General features: G+C 36.0%; 1 protein-coding gene across 9 annotated transcripts in view; it reads left to right on the top strand.

Annotated features, from left to right (window-relative positions):
• Positions 1-1,070: 1,070 nt before the first annotated feature.
• LOC133705980 (uncharacterized) overlaps positions 1,071-21,024 on the top strand; it is a 34,621-nt gene continuing 14,667 nt past the window's right edge. For 7 of the 9 annotated variants that reach the window (XM_062131465.1, XM_062131464.1, XM_062131461.1 and 4 more), the window contains exons 1-38: positions 1,706-1,823; positions 2,013-2,116; positions 2,755-2,850; positions 2,960-3,007; positions 3,500-3,547; positions 3,913-4,016; positions 4,189-4,306; positions 5,392-5,493; positions 5,589-5,789; positions 6,084-6,241; positions 6,453-6,611; positions 6,803-6,895; positions 7,076-7,427; positions 7,711-7,824; positions 8,530-8,625; positions 8,703-8,770; positions 9,684-9,804; positions 9,879-10,100; positions 10,362-10,589; positions 10,670-10,779; positions 11,058-11,154; positions 11,853-11,951; positions 12,037-12,177; positions 12,315-12,383; positions 12,812-13,300; positions 13,391-13,708; positions 13,918-14,049; positions 14,187-14,300; positions 14,542-14,726; positions 15,296-15,404; positions 15,483-15,626; positions 15,749-16,018; positions 16,213-16,887; positions 17,310-17,525; positions 18,000-18,103; positions 18,626-18,921; positions 19,115-19,199; positions 20,237-20,938. In XM_062131465.1, coding sequence (XP_061987449.1) covers positions 1,706-1,823; positions 2,013-2,116; positions 2,755-2,850; positions 2,960-3,007; positions 3,500-3,547; positions 3,913-4,016; positions 4,189-4,306; positions 5,392-5,493; positions 5,589-5,789; positions 6,084-6,241; positions 6,453-6,611; positions 6,803-6,895; positions 7,076-7,427; positions 7,711-7,824; positions 8,530-8,625; positions 8,703-8,770; positions 9,684-9,804; positions 9,879-10,100; positions 10,362-10,589; positions 10,670-10,779; positions 11,058-11,154; positions 11,853-11,951; positions 12,037-12,177; positions 12,315-12,383; positions 12,812-13,300; positions 13,391-13,708; positions 13,918-14,049; positions 14,187-14,300; positions 14,542-14,726; positions 15,296-15,404; positions 15,483-15,626; positions 15,749-16,018; positions 16,213-16,887; positions 17,310-17,525; positions 18,000-18,103; positions 18,626-18,921; positions 19,115-19,199; positions 20,237-20,938 — 6,905 coding nt within the window. Of the gene's footprint in view, positions 1,288-1,705; positions 1,824-2,012; positions 2,117-2,754; positions 2,851-2,959; positions 3,008-3,499; positions 3,548-3,912; positions 4,017-4,188; positions 4,307-5,391; positions 5,494-5,588; positions 5,790-6,083; positions 6,242-6,452; positions 6,612-6,802; positions 6,896-7,075; positions 7,428-7,710; positions 7,825-8,529; positions 8,626-8,702; positions 8,771-9,683; positions 9,805-9,878; positions 10,101-10,361; positions 10,590-10,669; positions 10,780-11,057; positions 11,155-11,852; positions 11,952-12,036; positions 12,178-12,314; positions 12,384-12,811; positions 13,301-13,390; positions 13,709-13,917; positions 14,050-14,186; positions 14,301-14,541; positions 14,727-15,295; positions 15,405-15,482; positions 15,627-15,748; positions 16,019-16,212; positions 16,888-17,309; positions 17,526-17,999; positions 18,104-18,625; positions 18,922-19,114; positions 19,200-20,236; positions 20,939-21,024 lie in introns of those variants that run through there. The other 2 variants (XM_062131466.1, XM_062131463.1) reach the window with 1 other exon arrangement.

Raw genomic sequence — 21,024 nt, 5'->3', positions numbered from 1 at the left:
CATGATATATGTTGATTATTGGATCGGGTTTTTAAAGCATGATAAAAAAAATATACCAAATATGATATGAAAAATCAATTAAATTAAACAATAAGGGGTGAAATTGCAAAAAAAAAAACACAATTAATTAAGCAGAGAACTCAAGATAAAAGGAATTGTAATAATAAGAATTAGGATTAAATTCAATAAAAAAAGAATTAAAATAAAATGATCATAGATAAAATTAAAAAATCTAATCCGATTATAAAAAATAATTAAAAGCAAAATAAATAGGAATCAGAATAATGATGATCAATTTTGATTAAAAAAACATAAAGATGAAATCAAAAAACAACTAAATCAAATTCAAACAATTAAAATATTGAAAACTATTTTGTAATTTTGCAAGGTTAGCATATATTTTGAGAAGTAGGAGAGAGAAAAGAAGAGAAAGGAGAAAAATTATCGCATGAGTTATGTCATGTCCTTGTAGTTGATATGTGCTGACCCATCGTGTAAAGAGAGGCACCCCATTTTGGATGTCATCTTTAAAGGTGACCAACATGTATTGGGAGACGATGACGATCTGCCTGCGTGTATTTTGTACTTACTAATTATTTTTTTATTTATAAAAAACTTGACCCCACACGATATTGTAAAAAAACCAAGAATACACCTTTACATTAAAAAAAAAAATTTGATCCCAAGAATTAACGAGGTAATTGGATTGGACAGCAAATGTAAAAATTCGAAAAAGCTCATAAATATTAGCTATGTTTTTATTTTTTCAAGAACATAAAAGTAATTACAATGTACAATAAAAATTGGAAATATAAAATTACGTGTTTGTTTAACTATTTAATTTTTTTAAAAAGACATCACTTATTCTACACTGCACAATACAGAAGCAAAACACTAATTCATTTTAGTTTTATTTGTAATAATAACAATAATAACAAAGCAAAAATACATACCGGTGTGTGTCTATATATATATATATATTCCGCAGTTATTACTTTTTACGCGTCGAATATTTGCATAATGAACCGAGAAAGAGACACCTATAAATTATTTCCCTGTCCTCCATCTTTCTCATTTCGCATCCTTCTTCCAACCGTTCGTTTCTCCTGTTCTCTCTCCCTGTAGAGATCAAAATCGATATTAGGGTTTCTCCAACCCTCAAAAAAATTTCGAAATCTACACTCATAACTCACCTGCATCTTCAATGCCGATTACTCCACCTCGATCATCTCCAAACTGTTAAAAATTTCGCTTCTAACCTGATCACTCACCATGTTCGAAGCTCACGTATGTTACTTCTCTCCTCTCTCTGTTTTGTTCTTTTTTAATCGCAACTTTCGTTTATTTTTACAAAATCAGGGAGTAGATAAGTAAGTTTAGTGTGTACACTGAAATTTGGCGAGGATGATCAATATATGTTTAGTGTGATGTTTTGCGTGTTTAAATTACGGTCGAGTAAAATTAGGAATTGATTTTTATGATGATTACAAGTGACTAGGAATTTAACTAACATTTCAGTATTTTGTAACATTGTTAGGGCATTGTTAGCGGTTTTCCTGAATTTTACGTTAATGAACATTCCACGTTTGTAACATGCTTGGTTAGATAATCTCTTGATATACTGAAACAGCAGCGGTTAGTTTAAATTACCGTTTAGGTGTTTGAAGGAGAAAATGCTCTTTAATTACGTTGTTTATCCGCAAGTATGCTTCAAGTAGGCTACATTTTTTTTTTTTTGCAGGTTTTGCATTTGCTTCGAAGATACCTGGGCGAATATGTCCACGGGCTGTCAGTGGAGGCTTTAAGAATAAGTGTCTGGAAAGGTTTGTCCTCAAATCTCTGTGATTTGTGATCTTGCTGATCTTAGGCACTCAGTTCCTAATTCTTCTAGTTAATAAGTCAGTGAAATGACCGCTGGATGCAAAATTGTCTTGTTGGAAATTATGTTTTTGTTTTCCTATCATTTATTTGTTTTTCGTTATTTTTCTGATTAGCTCCTTCTATTTTTGCAGGCGATGTTGTCCTCAAAGATTTGAATTTGAAGGCTGACGCACTAAATTCACTAAAACTTCCAGTCACTGTCAAAGCTGGTTTTGTTGGTACTATTACATTAAAGGTAGCTAATGTTGTCACCTACAGCCAGCTGGCTGAATTCTTAGGATTTGCATTTGCTTATGGTTTGTATAGTTTAGGATTGCATAACAACAATTTTTTTTTGTTTCTGGGGAGGGCCTGTAGCTATCAAGCAGTCAAGAAATATGTAGAAAGTAAATCTGTGATCAATATTGTCATGTGAAGGCCCTTGTTGTTTGCGTGTTAAAAGGGTGGTCACATAGAACTAAGTTCAAATCCTGCCAATCAGAGCAAAGGAGTAAAGTGAAAAATGGCGCTTAAGATTTCTAGTTGGTTGTCATTGTTACTTGCTTCATGACCTGCTAAGCTGGCTGATGGCTTTGAACGGTTAAATTCGACTGTTGTGGAAAGGAAATCAATGTTTGGAACCAAGTAGGAATTTTATGAATGTTAGAATGATGAGGGAACTAGTTTGGGATTGAGGCGGAATGGCACAAAAGGATCATTATAGCCGAGCCAAACTAGTTTGTGATAGAACTTATTTGTTTAATGATGAGGGAAATACAACTTGTATTTGATTATGTTTCTACTTTTCTTATAGCTTCTCCATTCCAAATGATACTCATGTCCTAATTCTCTGGTTTTCATTCTTTACTCCCTTTTACTGTTCTTAACTTACAGGTTCCCTGGAAAAGTTTAGGAAAAGAACCTGTGGTTGTTCTTGTCGATCGCGTCTTCATTCTTGCTCATCCTGCCCCTGATAGCCGAACTCTCAAGGTAGAATGCTCTTTTGTCGACCTGAATAATTATTTTTATTGGATTATTTGACCATGATCTTTCTTTTCCACTTTGGTTCTTATCTTTTCTTGCTTGACTATTCATGCAGGAGGAGGACCGGAGAAAACTTTTTGAAACCAAACTTCAACAAATTGAGGTGGAAGCTCATATATGTGGCATTCATACATATGTTCTCCTGTGCACTAATTGTGCCTCTTAATTTGGCCTACTTTATGTTTCATGATGCATTTAAGCATTTAACTGCATTATGGGTGTATTGAATGTTACTCTCTCGACAACATGGTTTCTCATGTGAGATTTATTCATCCATCAGACTGGCAGCCCCTTTTGATCCATGATTCACCATAACTTTACCCCAAAGTTTTTCACACTGCCCTTCCATTACACCACTAGATAATTACCATGTTGTTTTTTTTTTTAATGATATGTCTTCATAAAAGTGTTCCAGATACATATTAATTACCTGTGTTTTTGCTCATCTCTGTGCATGAGATGCCTAAATAGCTTTTAAAATGTCAACTGTTTCTGTTTTAATGTTGTTCAAATGCACTTGATTTACATTGCATAAAGGGAGAAAACTTGGCTCTAACAAACTTGCTTATTAAAATTTTCTTCTCTCCCTGTGCAGGAAGCAGAATCTGCAACTCTTGAAGCAACTAGATCAAAGCTGGGAAGTGTATGGACTGCAGCTTTCTGCTCTCTGTTTTCATTGTGATTTAGTTGCTTGCTCCGTAAACCTTTGTATATACTGGATTAGGCTTGCTAAAGCTTTTAGCAATCTTTATTCAAATCATATGCTCATGGGCTGTGAAAAGCTTTATTTTTATTGATATTTGGAGGCAATTTGTCCCCTGCTAGTATTTTTAGACTGGCTGTTTGAACAGTTTAGGCTTTGAAGGGTAGAGAAAAAAAACTCTCTATTTCTGTTGGTATTTATTTGAAATGGACACACATAAAGCATGTGCATGCTTTGCATTATCAAAAAAATGTGGTGACTTCAGCATGGTAAGGAAATTTGATTGACATCTGATTCTTTTTCAGCCTCCTCCAGGAAATTCATGGCTGGGCTCTCTGATTGCCACTATTATTGGAAATCTTAAAATTTCAATTAGCAATGTGCATATCAGATACGAGGATTCAGTCAGGTTGGCTGAGAATTTTATTATTGATTTCTTTTATCTGTATTTATATACTATTCCACACACTAATTTAGTTTCTCATGTCACAATTCCATGAATAAGTTCATGTTCTCTACTTTTCTGTTGTCCATTACGGGTGCCCCTTGTTTATTTAAGCTACTAACTAATGATTTTGCAGTCATCCTGGGCATCCATTTTCTTGTGGTGTTACCCTAGCGAAGCTGGCAGCTGTCACAACAGATGAGCAGGGTATTGAAACATTTGATATCAGTGGTGCTTTGGATCGATTACGGAAGGTTAGCATGTCTTTTTACTTATTGTGATCTTTTGCTGAAATGGATGTTAGAAAACAGTGCATAGCATTTGAACCTTTTATGCAGTGAGAATAGTTAGATATAATATTACCTCTTTTGGAATGCTATGACTACATATGTGTGTGTTTACAGAATTTGCCTAATCCAAGTTTTGCACTCTCTTTTGTTGCTGATATGTCTTCTGTTAGGCAACAGATATAAAGAGAGGATTTACGTAAGCACCCAACCAGTTATCTCAGGTTTTTGTTGAACCTGTTTCGAGGTTAAAATTAGAGGTTCTAGTGCATGGTACTGGTATGTCTATTGTTAGGCAGCAGCGGATAGAAACAGATGATTTATGCAACCATCAAACCACTTCTCTGAATGTTTTGATTGAACATGTTTTAAGATTAACATTAGAGCTAGATTGTAATAAGAGCGGTTGTTAAGGGGGTAAAAACTCATGTTCGAGAATTATAGTAAAGTATAAGGTCTATATTGTTAGTGGCTGGAGAAAGACCCTTTTAAGAATTGGCAGTGGTAAGGGGGAGAGGGAAAAATATATATTTTTAAATTGTGCCTTTAGACGTAAAAAAGTAGAAAGAAGTAACGAATTATATCAAAATTCTTAGTGGTGTACTTTAACCTTCATCCCTTGCCCCTTAAGTGCTGGGAGTTGTTAATCCTGTGAATTCTCTTCCTTCCTTTAAAGGAACCATTCAAGGAAAGACAGGATGATCCAGCTCTTTCCTCTCAAATCAAGCGTACTATTACTTGAGTCTAGTTGTGCTGTATCTTTTGGTGATGTGATAGGAAAGAATTTATCATTCAAAATGATGGTGGTTCCTCTACATAATGGGACAACCTGACTATTATGATCACTATTTAAGTTGATTTAATAGGCCTTTTGATCTGTATTCCTATGTTCTTTGCTTTTCATTTATTATTTTTATCTTATAAAGCTTGCATCTCTTTGGACGGTGATCAAAATAATTCCTTTGCTTTTATTTATCAAGTTTGTCTTATGATGCTAGTGGTATTTACATGACCTTTAAATTATTTTGGCCTACACTTGTTTGCTTTAACAGTCATTACAACTCGAGAGGCTCGCTGTGTATCATGATTCTGATAACCTCCCTTGGAAGAAAGACAAAAAGTGGGAAGATTTAAGTCCTGAGGAATGGGTTGAGGTTGGTAGCTGTTTATGGAATTGTTAATCTCCATTATCAAGTAGTTACTTATCAAAATTTTGTTCTTCTCTTTGATGATTTGGCTGATCCCTAAGATATTTGAAGATGGTATAAATGAACCCTCTACTGGTCATGGTATGGTGTCTAAATGGGCTATGAATCGTAACTACTTGGTGTCACCAATCAATGGAGCCCTTAAATATCATCGTCTTGGAAAACAAGAAAGAAGTGATCCAGAGATTCCATTTGAGAAGGCTTCTCTTGTCCTAAGTGATGTCTCATTAACAATTACAGAGGTACTGCAAATTTTGTTTCCTATTGCTTCTATTCTGCTTTATCTCATCAGCATACTCCACTGTGCTTTTTGTTGTGGAGAATTGGAGGATATTGCTATTCTCTTTCATTTTTCCTTAGTAGGTGTATAGGGGATAAAAGCGTTTTTATTTAATTTAGTTCATTCCAGCCCAATACCCTAGGGTTCTCACACTGCTTGCCACCAATAAAACACAATCTAGTGAATTTTTCAAGCATCTCTTTTGTTTTCTTGGCTTTGAGTTCTCAAGTCAGGTACAACTCGGTTTTTCTCACAGGTGCAATATCATGATTGGATAAAACTTTTGGAAGCTGTTTCAAGATACAAGACATATGTTGAAATTTCCCATTTAAGACCTAAGATCCCTGTCTCTGACAATCCTTGTCTGTGGTGGCGATATGCTGCTCAAGCTGTTCTGCAGCAGCGAAAAATGTGGTACTGACATGTTATTATCCAGGCTTTTTCCAGGCTTTTCTGTTCATTGGGTATTTTAATAAGAGGATCGAATTGAAAATATGTTTAAAATGTTAGATATTCTTATTCTATTTGCTGTATCATATGTAGACAAAAGCTGTGCATTTATCATTCTAGTTAACATGCTCTATTCCTGAAATTGAAACTTACTAGATGATTTTCCACACTTTAGCTACCGATTCTCATGGGACCGCATTCAGCATCTCTGTCAGCTTCGTCGCCATTATGTTCAATTGTATGCGGCCATGCTGCAACAATCATCAAATGCTAGCACCTCGGAACTTAGAGAAATGGAGAAAGATCTTGATTCTAAAGTTATTCTCTTGTGGAGGTATACAGAACTTGTTTACTGGTTATTAAAAAAAACATTGTTTTCTAATGCTTCAAATATTTAGTATTGCACAATTTATATAAAGTTTTACAGGTTTGAGGCTCCTTTTACTGAATGCTGATAGTATTTGAAAATGCAATTCATATTTTTGGTTTGCTTGGTTTGTTTATCCATCTATGTGCATTATTTAGGTTACTTGCACATGCCAAGGCTGAATCATTGAAAACAAAGGAAGCTGCTGAGCAGAGGAGGCTAAAAAAGAAAGGCTGGTTTTCATTTGGATGGTTGGTGGCAACTCTATTTTCACATCCTGTTCCTTGAAATAAATTACCTTGCTTTTGGTTGTTTTTTCTGTTTATCTACTGTTATTTTGTGTTCAACCATCTGTATTAATGAAACTTACATTTGCTTATGGTTCCTGTTTCTGTGTGTTTGCCTTTATTTTGATTTACCCTTTGTCTCAGGCGTACGAATTCTGAAGATGCCTCTGATGGGGATGCTTCTGAAGCATCCCAGTTAAGAGAAGAAAAGCTGACTCAAGAGGAATGGCTTGCAATTAATAAATTGCTTAGTTACCAGTCAGACGAAGAGTTAATGCCACATTCAGGAAAGGACATGCAGAATATGATTCGGTATTTAGTGACTGTGTCTGTTGAGCAGGCTGCTGCCAGGATAATTGACATAAATCAGACTGAGATTGTCTGTGGTAGATTTGAGCAGCTTCAAGTCTCAACCAAATTAAAAAATCGCTCTACCCACTGTGACGTGTCCCTAAAATTATATGGTTTATCTGCACCAGAAGGTTCACTTGCACAGGTTTGTTCGCTATGGTGCAAGATTTGAGATAGTATGTGGTAAATTTTTGAGTTCATGATTAAGTGCTGATATGAAAGTAAATTGTAGAGCCTCATTTCAATATTGATCAATGTTTTTAGTTTTTGAAATCTTTCTGAATGAAATTTCTCATTTTGGTTGTCTGACTTGTGTTTATGGATTTTTATTCTGATTTTATTTGGAGTTAGGCTGTTGCTGCAACTAAAGTTGCTGTGACTAAAGGTTGATTTTTTCTCTCTAATTGCATTTTGCATTTTTTTTCCAGAGCGTTTCCAGTGAACAGAAGGTGAATGCATTATCTGCCAGTTTTGTACATTCCCCAGTGGGGGAGAATGTTGACTGGAGGTTGTCAGCCACAATTTCGCCTTGCCATGTTACGGTAATTTTGTAGTGTTTTGAGAGAGATGGGGAAGGAGGGTCACTTTTGCTTGCAGCATTTGCATGTAGTTGTTACTTATATCACTGGCTGTGCCTATAAAGAGTGGCTTCCAGTTTGTGTTGGTTTTTCAATTTGTTTTTGATCAACTATAAACATGCATTTCTTCAAGGAATAGAGAGGTGGTAGAGGCCTCCAATCTTGTCATTTACATTTGGAGATGTTCATAATGCTTCTTCATGATTATTCCCCCGTCTTATCCAACTTGAAACTTACGTGTAAATTTTTTAGTTAATTATATGGATACACTTACCTGCCAAGTTGCTCTTTCAAGGACTTCCAATGGATGTTCTTGGCAAAAGAATGTATTGAATTGATTTTTGATGTTTAAGAAAGTAGTAGATACTCTTTTCTTTAAAATTTATAAATTATATGGATACACTTACCTGGCAAGTTGCGCATTCAAGGACTTCCAATGGATGTTTTTGGCAACAGAACGGATTGAATTGATTTTTAAAGAAAGTAATGGATATTTTTTCTTGGTTGAGTTGGATGTCTCAGTGTCCTTTGGCACAAGATTTGATATGCTTGTGGTGGCATTTTACTATTTGCTTACTTGCTTACTTGCTCATATTTTTTCTCCTCTTTTTCCCCTTCCAATATTCACTGCGCATGCCATACAAAGCTTCATTTCTTATTTGGTTGCAGGTTTTAATGGAAAGTTTTGATCGCTTTTTTGAGTTTGTGAGGAGAAGTAATGCAGTTAGCCCTACTGTTGCATTAGAAACTGCAAATGCTTTGCAGGTATCCATGTCAATATCTTGAATACGAAACCACATGGTTAGTAAATTAACCCTCTATTCATTCAATGCCACATGCAGATGAAGATTGAGAAAGTGACTCGAAGAGCGCAAGAGCAATTTCAAATGGTATTAGAGGAACAAAGCAGGTCAATTAACGCTCACTTTGTTATTCATTTTTTGTTGCTCCATCTGTTTGTATAATTATTATTTTTGCACATGCTGTTGTTTGGGATTTCAATCCCCATGTATCGAATATTGTGCATATTGTCTATAAATTGGAAGGTTGGTAATGACTTTGAGATCAGTCATTATGGTGTAAAATGTTGAAGAGTCAGCAGATGCATGTAGAACGAGTCTAAGCAGTGGATGTGGATATGGTAGTTTATCTACATGGCGACAATATGTTGGTTCTATTAATACTAAGAGGCTGGGCTGCTAAAATCCTCTCATGTGCCAAATCAGTCGCTTAAATTTTTTTGTTCCATGATATTGAGTTGAGCTATATTAGGGTATTGTGATGGGGAAAAAAGTGGCATGGGTTCAGGTTTAACCAAAAAATTGACCTCATTTTATTGGTAAGTTTGTTTTGCTTTTTTTGGAGACAAATTCCTTGTACTTGTTGAAACTAAAAAGGTTTTTCCTATAATAACAGTTAAATAGATATAAAAATAACCTTTTCCGTTGGTTTTCTTAGATTGAAATAACTGAAAAATAGAGAAAGAAGAAGAAGAAAGGATGAAAGAAGAGGAAAGAAATAGGAATGGGAGATAAGTGTTGTGTGTCATACTCATGAGACCACACCACGCACGTGTATATTTATATAGAGTATGTAAGAAATTACAAAAACACCCTGACAATATTTCCCTTCATAAAATAATTGCTTTCTGCTTGAATGTTACTTGATGCATGTAAGCTTATGGAATGCAGTTGCTTTTGACGGTTTTGTAGAAGCTTAGGCTTCATGTTGTTGCTTTCATTTTGTCAGCCCTATCTTTTATTCAATCTGAGGAGGGAAGCAAATGATAAGTGGTTGATTCATTTATCTTCTTGGTTTTCCAGATTTGCCCTTGACATTGATCTGGATGCTCCAAAAGTTACAGTTCCTATGAGGACAGTCAGTTCTTCCAACTGTGATATGCATTTTCTTTTGGATTTTGGTCACTTCACATTACACACTATGGTGTGCTTCTTTTCATGACCTTTTTCAAGCAGTTCTTACCTTGGCTTTGCTTGACATAAATATTAATGTTGCAGGAAACACAGTCTGATGAAAAGAGGCAGAGTATATATTCTCGTTTCTACATATCTGGCAGAGATATCGCTGCTTTCTTTACGGACTGTGATTCTCACTGCTACAACTCCACAGTGGTTGTGCCAAATCATAATAGCCAGTCACTGACATCCCAGAAACCAGAAAAAGTTGACAATTACTTTTCTCTTATTGATAGGTGTGGAATGGCTGTAATTGTTGACCAGGTATAACATTTACTTTTTTCATTACCTGTTATCACGTTTAATGTAAAAGGAGTTGCTCTGGATTTAACCTTAAATGGTCATAGGTGTCGACCATAATACATATTTGCATTTACGTCTATTGCCCAGATATTGCAGATTCATGAAATTGTCAACCTGCTGTTTTAACATACATTAGCTTTCATTTTTTTTGTATTTTGTCGTGGATTGTCCTTGATGTAAAAGCTCTTCTTTTGTTGTTTGTTTACAAACTGTTTATTGAAGATCAAAGCACACCACCCTAGTTATCCTTCAACGCGGATTTCTGTTCAAGTACCAAATCTTGGCATTCACTTTTCACCAGCAAGATACTCTAGACTTATGGAATTGGTGAACATACTGTACAATACAGTTGACAACTATGGTCAGTCTACCGTCGATAATTTTCAAACCCAGATTGCTCCTTGGAGTTCTGCTGATCTCGCTACTGATTCTAGAATCCTTGTTTGGAGGGTATGCCCTTGTGTCTTTCATCTGGCTGGACATAGGGTTCAAGCATTTTAATCATTCATATAATATTTATATTGGCACAGGGGATTGGCAATTCTGTGGCTCATTGGCAACCCTGTTTTCTTGTGTTATCTGGACTATATCTTTATGTTATGGAATCTCAGAAGTCCCAAAGCTACCAGCGATACTTGAGGTTTGCCTTTTCAATCGTTTCTTTTCTGTTGTTATGGCTTTTTGATTTTTTCTTTGCTAGTAATCTTCTACTGTTATCACTTATAGTCTTTCCTGAAGTCTTGTTATCATTGATATGTTATTATCAAGTCTTTGTTTCATCATGTGATGACTTTCTGGTTTGTGATTGTTCTCCTCCTTGAGTTTGTTTAATTGCTGTGGGTTGGTGATACTTTTATTATAATATATTGCTCTTGGAGCTTGAGGTTCTTCACTTTTATAAAAATTCAATTTCTGCAGCATGGCTGGTAGACAGATAAATGAGGTTCCTCCATCAAGTGTTGGTGGTTCCCAATTCTGTGTTGCTGTGAGTTTCAGGGGAATGGACATTCAGCAAGTAAGTCATGTTTTTCTAAATTAATGCTGTGCTCTGAGATAGCTTCATCCCAATCTTTGTCTAGGTAATTGTTCATTTTTATCCTGTGACAATCATAGTTGTAGATTGATTTTAGTATTGACTGGTTTTCTGAAACAAACATCAGAGCAAAATAATTTGACAGTTGCATGTGGCATGGGACAAGGTGCAAGTCCATGGTCAACCAGAAGAATAAATTTTATCACACACTCAGTATTACGATAGTGGCTCAAACACCCTTTTGATTTTAACCCTAAGAAAGCTAAACATTTCCTATCTCTCTCTCCCATGCACACACCAGCACTGACATGCATGTGCAGACACCCTCATACCCATGTTTGATTGAAAATTTGTGAATTCTGGTCAATAGAAGAGGAATAAACCTGATCTCTTAAATTTCAACTTGCATATGAAGATTATGATAGTGGCTCAAGCCCTGCCTTTGTTCTAGCCCCATTAGAGCCAAAGTCATTCCCTTTGTATCTCTCACACACGGGAATAGATTTGCTCTTGAAATGATAAATTTTATGTGGAAAAATTTCACAGAGCTTTGAAGGCAAAGCTAATGAAAATGAAATTTGTATGACATGTGATTAATGCTTATGTTCTATTTGGTTTTCCGTTTCCTGCATTGAAATGGTGATTTACCATTTTTATGAGTTAATTCTTTATTTTTTCAGGCGTTGGAATCTTCTAGTACCTGGATTTTAGAGTTTCAGGATGATGAGGAGAAAACCTGTTGGTTGAAAGGACTTATACAGGCTACCTATCTAGCTTCTGTATGAAAACAATATTATACTGAATTACTAATTTTGCCTGTTTAAATTTTAGGAGTTCACTAATTCATAGTCATTCTTGATGAAGGCTCCTCCATCAATGGATGTGCTTGGAGAAACAAGTGGCATTGCATCGAACTTTGGAGAACCTGAAACACCAATTCTGAGAACAGCAGACCTTGTCATCAATGGGGCACTGGTGGAGGCAAAGTTATTCATATATGGAAAGGTTAGGGAATCATTTTTTAGGAAATCTATTTTTAACTGGTTGGGGTCTTTTATGTAATTATTGCAGTTCCCTGTCTTTTCTTGTTGCATCAAGTTTTATTAACTGAATATTTGAACATATATGCTATTATTGTGCAGAATGGGGATGAAGTTGATGGGGAACTTGGAGAGACTCTTATTATCGAGGTTCGTGCTGGCGGGGGAAAGGTTGGTGCAGCTTGTTTGTTCTCCACAACAATGATCTCTTGTTGGAAATGTGATTAAGATTGTTCACTATTTTTATCTGGCATGAATAATTCACATATTTCTTCAGTAGTTTGATAAACTCATTTTCCCCAATAATGGTTATAATTTGACTGGGTGTCTGATTCATTGTTAGGTTCTTTATATGCACTCACTATGCATGAGAGCATGCATGTGTTTGTGTGTGTGAGAAAATATTTGAAAGTGTGTACAGAAATGTCAGCATCTCACTGCTAGAACAGGATGTTATTTTTGGCTTGGTAAAATGTCAAGTTGTCTGATTTACTTTCGTCTTTTGTGAGACTTGTCTTTTCCTGATCAGCTACTCATGTTGGATATAATATCCTTGTATAGTACTTGGTTCTACATTTTTAAAGTGCATTATTTTGCAGGTGCACATGATTCGTGCAGAGGGTGATCTTAGAGTAAAGATGAAGCTTCATTCCCTAAAAATTAAAGATGAGCTTAAGAGCCGCCAATCTGCAAATCCACGGTATTTAGCCTGCTCGGTGCTAAAGAATGACAAGTTTCTTGTATCCTCTCACAATGTTGATCCTCTAGGGATGGGGATGCCCATAGTATCTCATGATGAGGAGGATACTTTTAAGGACGCTTTGCCAGATTTTTTTTCTCTAGCAGATGGTGGCATTTGGTCACCAAAAATGGACGCCTCTCATTTTGGAATTATGGGAGATGCCAATGACTCTTCAGAATTTGAGTCTCCTGAATCCTTTACTCTTGAGCAAGATCTGTTACAAGGAAAAACAATTCCTGATGAGATATTTTATGAGGCACACGGCAGTGATAGTTCTGATTTTGTGTCTGTTACTTTCTCGATGCAAAGTTCTTCTTCACCTGATTATGATGGTATAGATACACAGGTATCAAACTTGAATATTACAGATTTTTAGTTTTGCTTGTTAATTAATGCTTGAAATTGCTTTAATGATATATATCTTTGAAATTTTCAGATGAGCATTCGCATGTCCAAACTAGAATTCTTCTGCAATAGACCTACTCTTGTTGCTCTAATAGGTTTTGGCTTTGACCTCAGCTATGTGGATTCTTCTGAAAGTGGTACTAACATGACTGAAATCTCAGATGATAAGTCTTCCTTGAAAGAAATGACTGAAGTCACAGGTCGTATAAAAGGGCTGCTGGGGTATGGTAAAAATCGTGTGGTTTTCTATTTAAACATGAATGTTGACAGTGTCACTGTGTTTCTCAACAAGGAGGATGATTCTCAACTCGCTATGCTTGTGCAAGAAAGTTTTGTTCTGGATCTCAGGGTGAGGAGATTATGATCATTAATAACCTTTCTTATCTTAAATTTTGCTGCAAAATTACTGTAAGATTTAAAATGCTATCATGAATTTTAATTACCCGCTAGAAGATTCTAAGGACTGTCAAATTGTGTTTTCCAAGAGTTGTTCTATAGTTACTTTCGAGATCCTTACATCTGTGCTGTGATTCTGACTTCATTTGTTTGGTTATCAAGGTCCATCCTAGCTCTCTTTCTATTGAAGGCATGTTAGGAAATTTCAGGCTCTGTGATATGTCACCAGAAACTAATCAATGCTGGCGTTGGGTTTGTGACTTACGTAATCCGGGACTTGATTCCCTTATCAAGGTATTCACTTCCTTAACCTCAATGCAACCTTGAATATTATCATAGCTTCTAATAGTTTGTGGGTAAAATGGTTTTTTCTTCAGTTATGAATCTTTTGTATCTTTGAAAAAATAGGTAAATTGTTTTTTCTTTTCCAGTTCAATTTTAGCTCGTACAGTGCTGAAGATGATGATTATGAAGGATATGATTACAAGTTGAGTGGCCGACTTTCTGCTGCATGCATTATTTTCCTCTATAGGTTTGTCCAGGAGGTGAGTTGGAATACAACTGGCAATTATTTTGGTTCATGGCATGTGTGCTGGTATCTTCTTTACATGTCTATCTGTGTTTATTAATTTGAACTGCTAGTGCTTGTAGTGATTGAGCCTCTCATGGTCTGCCTTGTGATGTAGATGGGTTTTATTTGCTGGTTTCATTTTCTCTTCTTTTTCCTGAAAAAATTGGATGTTCTTACCTTACGGCTTTGGCTGTATGGATCACATGTTTCTGCAGATAACTGCATACTTTATGGAACTTGCGACCCCAAACACTGAAGAAGCAATAAAACTTGTCGATAAAGTAGGGGGGTTTGAGTGGCTAATCCAGAAGTATGAGATTGATGGAGCTACCGCATTAAAGTTGGACCTCTCACTTGACACTCCAATTATCATCGTTCCTAGGAATTCCATGAGCAAAGAGTACGTTTGATTAGCTATTTAGAAAATTTCTTGTTAATGGAAATTATATTCCTGAGAGATTGTGCTTGCAAAGAACTTCTTATTGGCGCAAGATATTGCGTGTGAAACTTCTGCAGCAGCAGTCTAGTCATTGAAAAGTTCAATTTGTTGATACAGTTTGCACTTGGCTGCTGTTCTGAATAATACATAAGCTTGGATTTAGTTGTTTGCTGCTAACATCAGTGGATTTAACGTGATAAAAACACTGCTTTACTACACAGTTACAGTATATGCTTTGCCATCTGTGATCTGGAATTCCCTGTCCTCATTTGTGCATGGGAGCTCGGATAAGTTTTTTTTCTAGGGTTTAAGGTTCATGTTTAATGGTATCCACTCCCCTCCCCTCCTTCCCACCCACCACCCCCCCACCCCCCCACCCCAAACAGACCAAACAAACCCCAAAATCTTTTATTACAATAGGCTCATTGATTCAAGGTTTTTTTTTTTTTTGGAAGTTTGTTGCTTTCAATATTTTGCAGTTCTTCTGTTGTTATTCCATAACCCTTGAAATATGTTTTCGAAAATTGCAGGTTCATTCAACTTGATTTGGGCCAGCTACAGGTGACAAATGAATTAAGTTGGCATGGATCTGCAGAGAAAGATCCTTCAGCTGTCCACATTGATGTTCTTCATGCCGAGGTAGATTTCCTTATTTTTACTGTCAATATTTAGAATTTCCATTTCTGAATTGTAGTTTAACCTGTCTTAAAATTTCAGATTCAGGGAATCAACATGTCTGTAGGAGTTGACGGTTGTTTAGGCAAGCCTATGATACAAGAAGGCCAAGGATTGGATATTTATGTGCGCCGTAGTTTGCGGGATGTCTTTAGAAAAGTCCCAACATTCTCTCTTGAAGTTAAGGTAACAATTGTTTCTGGAATGTTTGCATCCAGTATGACCTCTTTTTCTTCAAATATTGTCGTTGAAGTATTTTAGTTGCTCCTGTTTGGTAATTCTCGTGGAGTGGACAATGTTTTGAGCAGGTGGATTTCCTTCGTGGAGTCATATCTGATAAAGAATACAGCATTATTGTTGATTGCATGTGCTTGAATTTACTTGAAGAGCCAAGGATTCCACCAAGTTTTCGTGGCTGCAAATCTGATACGAAAGATGCAATTCGGCTGCTGGTAGATAAGGTCAACACAAATAGTCAAGTCCTCTCACAAACTGTCACTATAGTGGCAGTTGAGGTTAATTATGCACTGTTGGAGTTGTGTAATGGTGTTCATGAGTCACCTTTAGCACGTCTTGAGGCGAGTACCTTTGTTGATTAATACACATCTTCAAATTTGCACAGTTGTATTTGGGTGTGTTGTGTGTCATAGTTCATATTTTTACTTTGGAATGATTTAGATATTTGAACCCTTCACATGTCTGTGTTCACACATTGTTCTTATTTCCAGTTGTGTGGTTTGTACTAACCTGGTTTGATTGTTTGCATTTGCAGCTAGAAGGTCTTTGGGTATCATACAGGATGACTTCATTGCCTGAAACAGATCTTTATGTAACTATTTCAAAATTTTCTATCTTGGACATTCAGCCGGATACAAAACCTGAAATGCGTCTGATGCTTGGATCATCAACTGATGCTTCCAAACAAGTTTCTGGTGGAAACATCCCATACTCTCTAAATAGAAGTGGCTTTAGGAGAATGAACTCTGAATATGCCCTCGAGGCTGATGCACCAAATTCAACAATGTTTCTAATGGACTATAGATGGAGGCCTTCCTCCCAATCATTTGTAGTTCGCGTTCAGCAGCCACGTGTACTTGTTGTACCAGATTTCCTTCTAGCCGTGGGTGAGTATTTTGTGCCATCATTGGGAACTATAACTGGAAGGGAGGAATTGATTGATCCTAAGAAGGATCCCATTAGCAGAAGCAATAGCATAGTGCTTTCTGAATCTGTTTACAAACAGAGTGAGGATGTGGTTCACTTGTCTCCAAGTAGACAACTAGTAGCAGATGCCAAGACAGTTGATGAATATACATATGATGGTTGTGGAAAGATTATCTGTTTAAGTGAAGAAACAGACACAAAGGAATTCCATTCAGGGAGATCTCGACCAATTATAGTTATTGGACGTGGTAAGAGGTTGCGGTTTGTCAATGTTAAAATTGAGGTACCTCAGCTTACACTTTCCACCTCCTCTGAAAACTATCACACCTTTTATGACTGTTTTGTGTCTCTAGTTATTTACTGCAAAGCTTGCTCTCTGTTTTTTTAGGCATAATGTAGTGTTCTCAGAAAGAAGTTTCTCTTGACAACAGGTCCATGTATGATTTTGAAGAGAATTAAAAGTCAAACTTGAGAATAGGCTTGAGACTCTCATTTTTTCATGCTTGAACATGTTACATGTACTCATTTGTGTTGAACTTGTGAAATAAAATCCATTTATTAAAGCAAAACTAGTTATCTTTTTTACTTCTATTTCCTTTATTTTTGCTTTGTTGACATGTATCTAAGATGTTGCCTTTATTTGCAATAACATCCAGATGGACTACTGTCTTCATTATTATTTGACATGTTGTTTTTGCCCATCAGAATGGTTCCCTTTTGAGGAAATATGCATACTTGAGTAATGATAGCAGCTATTCGATCTCCATTGAAGATGGTGTTGACATTTCGTTGCTAGACAATTCTTCATCTGATGATGACAAGAAGATTTTGGATTACATGCATGAACAATCAGATGTCTTAAACTCTTCTGATTCTGAAAACGATTCAAATAGGCTGCAGAGTTTCACTTTTGAATCCCAGGTATTTTTATTTTATTTTATTGATGCTGTTTTATTAGCTTCTGTTCTCATAGTAATCTGCCATCTAGGCTTTAAATTCCCTTAACCTTTTCATGGTCCCTTTTTTTTTGGTTACTGGTTGTTTTACATGGAAAGAGAGGCATATGGTCTGTTGTTATATATTATGAATGCTGCCAGCAACTTCTTTTGTGTATTCTTCTGCACCATTACCCTCTGATTGACAAGTGAGGGTTTCTCCTTAGTTCAAAGAAAAATAGGACATCTAAGGGGTGGTTACACGATCTCCCTGAAATTTTTGCTAAACAAATTGTTTAGTGGAGTTTCTTGCTGTAATAGGATGATTATAAGGTGTAAGGTCTTCTGCATAGAATCATTTTGATGATGTTTCTTAGTAATAATGAATCAATTGTGGTTATCCAATTCTTTCTGTTGTGATCTGACCTATTTCATTTGCAATGTTTGTGTCCATGTTTAGGTTGTTTTTCCAGAGTTCACTTTCTATGATGGTACAAAATCTTCACTGGATGATTCTTCATATGGCGAAAAGCTCCTAAGAGCAAAAATGGATTTGAGCTTCATGTAAGAATGGCCTGTTTATTTCTTTGCAACCTTTTTTTGTATGTTTCAGTTTGTTTGGAAGCTAATTAATAAAACCAGTTTGCAAAAAAGCCTTGTTTCTTTTTTCTTAGATGCACTTCTTTTGTGTGTGTGTTTTGATGTCCATGCCTCAGGATTTCTTTTTTATGTTCTCCATCCTTTAGTGTTGAACTGGTGACCATTTTTGCTCCATGCTCCATACTTGTAAGCGAAGAAATCAGTCCCTTTTTGTTCAATTTCTGTTTTTCTAAAGCAATGTGGGTTAAGTATCGATTCGAAATTTAAAATCTCAACTGTTACATTGATATTCAGATAACTGTTTATAAAAGTACTCTTACTGATGATAGTTACAACTAGCAAATATATTTTAGCATGATAACAAATTCCTCCCCGCTTCTCCCCCCCTCCACCACTATGCTTTGTGATGGTAATCATATTGCGAAGCAATATGACTACTAACTGAGCTGTACTTTTTATGTATTGAATCTCTGTTTTTGTTAACAGGTATGCATCCAAAGAAAATGATATCTGGATTAGAGCCCTCGTGAAAGATCTGACTGTTGAGGCTGGTTCTGGTCTCATGATTCTTGATCCAGTGGATATTTCAGGAGGATATACCTCTGTTAAAGAGAAAACGAACATGTCTCTGATATCAACGGATATATGTGTGCATCTTTCATTGAGTGTCATTTCTCTTCTGCTTAACTTGCTGAATCAAGCTACTACAGCATTTCAATTTGGAAATGCGATTCCCCTGGCACCTTGCTCCAACTTTGACCGAGTTTGGGTCTCCCCTAGAGGTTGTCCTTGAACTATTGAAGTAGTTTGATTGTTTATATTCTGATATTACTGTTATAGCTTTTTCCATAGATAGTTTGATTATTTATCTTCTGATATCACTATTTTAGCTTTTTCCATGGAATTATAGTTCCTTTTTGTTCAAGACTTTGACTCTTTGATGCTCTTATCTACATTTGGGGTATATTTGTGCAGAAAATGGCCCTTATAATCACCTTACTTTTTGGAGGCCTCACCCTCCATCAAATTATGTTATACTGGGAGATTGTGTGACATCAAGGTAACATTAAGTGGCTTTTAAAGTTTTATTTTGTTTGTGTAGTCCAGTATGGCTGAATGTTCGTAGGATTCTAAGTTTTTCTTTTATTCCTTTTCTTTACATTATAGTGATTGACTACTAAGAAGAACATGTAATCTCAGTGGACTTGCGACTTGTATTTTCTCCATTACTGTTAGGATTTTCTTGGTAGGGTACATCCTATTTGCATGTATCATAGTTTTTTGTAGTTCTATTCCAAGTACTGCTGATTGAATTGTTAAGTTACTTGGAAGAATATTCCCCCCCTGTTGATTGGCTTTAACTGTTCAACTGGGTATATTTGAAATATGTCAAAAGCAAACATGTCACATAACTCCTGACTGTCAAGGATAAGCACAGGTTCTATGTTATGTTCTGGGGAATATTCCTTTTACATTTCTAAACTTCAACCTGTTGTCCTAAAACTCTGTTGCTAGAAAAATATGAATTTTTATCATATGTTTTCAAATGTCTTTCACCTGTTAAGTTAAAGATATTATACAATATGTCCAAAACCTGTAAAAATGTTACACAAATCAACCCATCAGTTCAGAAAACACTGAAGCATATCAGGGATTGCATCAGCTTTCATAATTATTTCTCTAAACTCCACAATAGTTGGCTAATTCATTTTTTCTGTGATGTTCTCATTTCAATCATCTTTTCCCTCCTTTTCACTAAGTTACTTTTGATACTTCTGATTTTACTGTCAACAACATGTTTTACTCCATGAAGATTCGCTATAGAATTTTACTATTGCTGATGACTACTGTAAATTTTCTATTTTACCTTTGACTTGGTATGAACTTGTACTTACACCCATCCCTCTAGTTTTGCCAAGCATTTCATTCACCTATCTTCAATAAGTATTTTTTTTCTAAAGAAGATTATAAAATGGTAACACTAATGCTTCATCATAATTTCTCCATTTTCTTCTAGTAATGTTTTTGATATGCCTGAACATAAACACTGTTCTTTTATATCATGTTTTCCTAATTTTGGTTATTTTCATGTATCAGGCCAATTCCTCCTTCACAGGCAGTCATGGCTGTGAGTAATGCATATGGCCGTGTGCAAAAACCTGTTGGGTTCAATTTCATTTCCTTATTACCTGGTATTCAAGGGTTTGGAGGTGAAAGCCATTCTGGTTTTGATTGTGATTGTTCTCTATGGGTGCCTGTTGCACCTCCTGGTTACACAGCATTGGGATGTGTAGCACATGTAGGATGCGAACCGCCACCGACTCACATTGTTTATTGCCTACGAACCGACCTTGTAGCATCTTCAACATATTCAGAATGCATTTTTAGTTCTGCACCAAATCCTCAGTCTGCATCTGGTTTGAGCATATGGCGTCTAGACAATGTCATTGCATCTTTTTATGTCCATTCTTCTACTGAATACCCTCCTAGAGATAGCGGTGGTGACCTGAATCATCTTCTTCTATGGAACTCAATCCGAAATCAATCGTTATCTAGAGATGCAGTATCAGATTTGGCTGATGAACATGACCATGGAAGTCAAACAAGTAACAATAGTGCTAATTCATCTGGATGGGACATTATTAGATCAATTTCAAAAGCAACTAACTCGTATGTGTCAACTCCAAACTTTGAGAGAATATGGTGGGACAAAGGTAGTGAGATCCGTCGACCTGTCTCAATATGGCGACCTATTGCATGTCCAGGTTATGCCATACTAGGAGATTGCATAACTGAAGGGTCAGACAATTTTTTATGCATTTCATTTGTCAAATTTCCTTGTCGATTGATCTCCGTTTTCATGAGTTTCCACTAATGAAATGGAG

The sequence above is a fragment of the Populus nigra genome, chromosome 10 (genome assembly GCF_951802175.1).
Source record: "Populus nigra chromosome 10, ddPopNigr1.1, whole genome shotgun sequence".
In the NCBI taxonomy this organism is placed as follows: Eukaryota; Viridiplantae; Streptophyta; class Magnoliopsida; order Malpighiales; family Salicaceae; genus Populus; species Populus nigra.
This window is presented reverse-complemented; position numbering and strand designations above follow the sequence as displayed.